The sequence below is a fragment of the Pseudochaenichthys georgianus genome, chromosome 22 (genome assembly GCF_902827115.2).
Source record: "Pseudochaenichthys georgianus chromosome 22, fPseGeo1.2, whole genome shotgun sequence".
NCBI classification, from domain to species: domain Eukaryota; kingdom Metazoa; phylum Chordata; class Actinopteri; order Perciformes; family Channichthyidae; genus Pseudochaenichthys; species Pseudochaenichthys georgianus.
In genome coordinates, this window is record NC_047524.1 from 20,335,669 (window position 1) to 20,340,528 (window position 4,860).

Below are 4,860 nucleotides of genomic sequence, written 5' to 3' on the forward strand. Positions count from 1 at the left end.
CAGTGACCGAGAGAGGGCGCTCTGAAGCTATGCGAGGCATATTCAACACTAATTAAAACATTTGGAAACAGTAATTCTGACATCTGGGTTAGTAAAGCAGAATAAAATATACCCTATTTTGTTTTCTTGCACACATTAGTGAAATATTGTAGATGAAAATACCCTTTAATAGTGACAACGATGTGGAAACTAAGTGGTTAAGAGCATGGTCTGAAAACAGCTGGGGCAAATGGCTTTTATTCTTAATAATATCAAAGGAGCTAACATCATTTAAATGTAGTACTAAAGTGCACGTGCATTTATCCAGGCGAACATCAGGCTTATTTTTTTCCTGGCAGGTTAAAAAACATAATGAATATAAAACAGTTTAATGTGAATTAAACAACTGATAAATACCTGCATTCTATTATTAATGTTTGCCTAGAATCGTTCGTAACGATGGACCACCCTCAACTCATTCATATTTGAAAACTCTTAGGGTTTAAGTGTAACAATGATAAGGTTTCTGATACAAATTCCTTGAACGCAACGCAATAAAAACACTTTATGATTCCAACTCAGTTGAAGTGGAATAAGCACGTCGGAGGAGGATATGCGTAATGAAAAGCACACCAAAGAAGAGCGCCAAACATTCCTCTATAACTTTTTTTTCTTCATAGCCTCAGCCAAAGAAATACAATAAGATTAGTTTATAATGAAGCTTTTCATAAGGAACTGTTCTTTTCAGTCGGTGCAGGTGTACAATTGGGGTGGAGGGGGGGAGCCTGAGGAGTCTCACGCCTAGGTGCGAGGAGATTATTCAAATAGGGCCCAAGGCGTAGAAGTAGGGATTGGAGGCTTGCCTGGCGCTCAGAGCTATATCACAGCGTTAACAGGCAGCACGGAGCGTCATTTCAACTGCACTCACTGACAGACGCGTCTCACGGCTGGCTCCATAAGACACACATCAACGAGAGTGCTTGACGAAGGGACACCGACGACCCACATACACTCGGTGGTCCCCTGTCACGAGAGACTTTTGGCTTTTCCCTCTGCTGGGAGACGCATGGTAAAAGTCCTCCATGATGCTTGGAGCAGTTAAAATGGAAGGACACGAACACACCGACTGGAGCACCTACTACGGAGAGCCCGAGGTGGGTACCTTAAATATATGTTTTCCCCTCGTCTAAAGCCAATCCCATTTTATACAACTCAATATTAGCCCTGAGATAATATTAACTTTGTGATCAAATATTGACTTGAGGCGCCTCCAAATCCTCCCCCATCTCCACGCAGCGCACTATCCTAATAAAGTTGCTTGACATGTAAGGGGGGGAGAGACTTTTAACTCGGATTATGTTTAATAAATCTATATCTTTACTAAATCTGATTATTTTGTAATGTTTCCACTCGACAAACATCCGAGCTGTTTGGATTTGGGGAGATGGGTTTAAACACTTGTGTTACAGTCGCTGTTTAAGGGTGAACACAGTCACATCCCCATCGACATGTGCATTTATTGCAGATCATTTAACTTCATTTAGTGGATAGACATATACATCTGCGTTTTTAGTATTTCACTATTTTACGCAAGAGCAAAAGCCTATGTTACATCTACTTTTACGAACAAGTGCCTACTTGCATAATTGCTGTCTTATTTCCAAAAATATTTTTCTGTATGAGGCTGAAATGGAAACTGTGTTAATATTTATAGTTATTATTTCCTAACTGTTGTGCCACCTGAGACTGATGATCCTCTCTCCCTCACTGACAGTGTTACACCTCGGTTGGCAACATGAACACCGGCCTGGGAATGAATTCTATGAATACCTACATGAGCATGTCCGGCATGGGCAACCCGGCCAACATGACGGCCAACTCCATGAACATGTCATACGTCAACACCGGCATGAGTCCCTCCATGACCGGCATGTCACCGGGCACCGGAGCCATGAACGGCATGGGCGCGGGCATGACGGCCATGAGCGCAGCCCTGAGCCCCAGCATGAGCCCCATGACGGCGCAGCCCTCCTCCATGAACGCGCTGACATCCTACACCAACATGAACGCCATGAGCCCCATTTACGGACAGTCTAACATCAACAGGTCCAGAGACCCGAAGACTTACCGCAGGAGCTACACGCACGCCAAGCCCCCGTACTCCTACATCTCCCTCATCACCATGGCCATCCAGCAGTCCCCCAGCAAGATGCTCACCCTGGCCGAGATCTACCAGTGGATAATGGACCTGTTCCCCTTTTACCGGCAGAACCAGCAGCGCTGGCAGAACTCCATCCGCCACTCTTTGTCATTCAATGACTGTTTCCTCAAAGTGCCCCGGTCCCCGGATAAGCCCGGGAAGGGTTCCTTTTGGACTCTCCACCCGGATTCCGGGAACATGTTTGAGAACGGCTGCTACCTGAGGAGGCAGAAGCGCTTCAAGTGCGATAAGCAGAAGATGAGCTCGAAGGAGGGCGGCCGCAAAGGTGGAGACGGAGGCTCCTCCAACAGCAGCTCAGAGAGCTGCAACGGCAACGAGTCCCCGCACTCCAACTCTTCCTCCGGGGAGCACAAGAGGTCCCTGTCGGACATGAAGGCGAGCCAGGCCCTGAGCCCGGAGCACGCCGCCCCCTCCCCGGTGTCGCAGGCGCAGCACCTCATGGCCCACGCTCAGCATCACTCGGTCCTGGCGCATGACGCGCACCTGAAGCCGGAGCACCACTACTCCTTCAACCACCCGTTCTCCATAAATAACCTCATGTCCTCGGAGCAGCAGCATCACAAAATGGACCTAAAGACTTACGAGCAGGTGATGCATTACTCCGGCTATGGCTCCCCCATGGCCGGGGCTCTTTCCATGGGCTCCATGGCGGGGAAAGCCGGGCTGGATTCTTCCTCCATACCTGATACAACTTACTACCAAGGCGTGTATTCCAGGCCGATCATGAACTCCTCATAAACTCTGAAACCCTCACGTGCGATGCGGACTTTCTTCCCCTTCAATTTGTACATTTGTAAAAATAAATATAGAGTTTGTGTACAATATGTATTTCAAATATTTTTGACGTTTCCCACCGTTTTAGTTGTCGAGTTTGTTAGTAGGCTAATTCTTTTGAGAGAGGATGTTGATGATAATATTAATAATGCAAATTAATGATAATGTGATGAGATCTGTTCAGAAGTCGGCTTCAGGAGTGGACCCCAAAGACAAACAACAACAACAACAACAACAACAACGACTTGCTGTAAAATAGCCTCCATCTGCAACCCTGGATTCCTAAATGAATTTAAAATGCCTCGCAGGATTTCTTCAATCATTTGTGTAATTCCTATTTATGGCTTGTATATGTATTCTTGTAGTGACAAGAACAGAATCTATATTAAAGTGGTATTGGTTTTGTTTTCTGAAAATGCTCGTGTTTGACCTTTATTATTATTCGTATTACTACTATTATTAATATTATTATAATTATTATTATATGCAACAGCAGAATAGGCAAGAAGTGTCTCTACCATGCAACCATTATAGCAATTGTGTTCATATTGATGGTTCACTTATAAACTTATACAACTATAATGACTATTCTGATTATATAAATTAATATAACAGAATGAGAAAAATAGTACGTCAAAATATTTTTTATTTAAGAAAAATATACATTTGAATAAGTTTACATTAAACAAATGATATATAAAAAAATGTAAATGTGTGAGGAAAATACAATTTAAGACAATTATTTATTTGTATTTAAAATCAAGATATAGCTTTGTATTCATATGTATAATGACAAGCACGATCAAATTCCGTGGGCATAAAAGAGTTTCAGGATCTTTTCCTATTTAATTAAAACACATTCTTATCCATGTGCTTTTAAAATAAGGCGCATGTTTTCAGCAGGGATTAATAGATTTGTTGGACAACAACGCGAACAATGCGCCCAATCTGTCATTAGGAAAATGTAAACAAATCAGACAAACGGTTATTAATCCCGAATGCAAAGTGAGATATTTCGGGGGGAAAAGTTTATCCAAACACATCAGCCTAGCAACATGCTGGCACTGAAGTGACGCAAAATAGACGCATTTCAGAAAGAAGAAAGCAGGAAATAAAACGACTCAAATCTACTACTCAAAATGAAAATATGCACACATTTAAATTAAGCCTAAATTAAAACTATTTCAATTAGAAGGAATGGGTGTGTGAGAGTTGCTCAGATCATATTAAATCAGCCATTTAAATTCCCACACATACAGTGAGACACATTCAAATATATCTAGCACTGTCACTCAAACAGCATGCCTGCCTGCCTGCCAGTCACCCAGGTTGATCTCCATCACACACACACACACACACACACACACACACACACACACACACACACACACACACACACACACACACGCACGCACGCACGCGCGCACACACACACACACACACACACACACACACACACACACACACACACACACACACACACACACACACACACACACACACACACGCACACACACACACAAAGTTTAGATCAGTGAATAAGATTAAGTGTCATTGTCACATAAAACAGCCTCCCCATGGAGCAGGAGAATGGTAGCTGGAAAAAGGGGCTGATTTTGGAACAGAGAAGTCTGAATGTGATGCTCTAACTTCTCTCCCCACAATCTGGGGGTCCATTGTCTACTCCCTATTTTAAAGTAGTTGGACCCTCCCCTCTTGTTAGATAAGATAGGCTAGTTGTCGTCCAAAAAAGAATCGAACTCCCCTACTCCTCCCTGCTGAGCTCAAATCCAAGGCCGGGGAGTAATGGTGGGGAAATCTGTTCTCCCCTTATAACCAAATGACACCCCTTCGCCTTCTGAACACGTAGGGCCTAAAGTGCGTTT

General features: G+C 43.6%; 1 protein-coding gene across 1 annotated transcript; it reads left to right on the forward strand.

Annotated features, from left to right (window-relative positions):
- Positions 1-830: 830 nt before the first annotated feature.
- foxa2 (forkhead box A2) lies at positions 831-3,390 on the forward strand. The gene is made up of 2 exons (XM_034111760.1): positions 831-1,133; positions 1,754-3,390. Exons 1-2 carry the CDS (start codon positions 1,062-1,064, stop codon positions 2,936-2,938), a joined length of 1,257 nt encoding a protein of 418 aa, XP_033967651.1. The 5' UTR covers positions 831-1,061; the 3' UTR covers positions 2,939-3,390.
- The last annotated feature ends 1,470 nt before the right edge of the window (positions 3,391-4,860 follow it).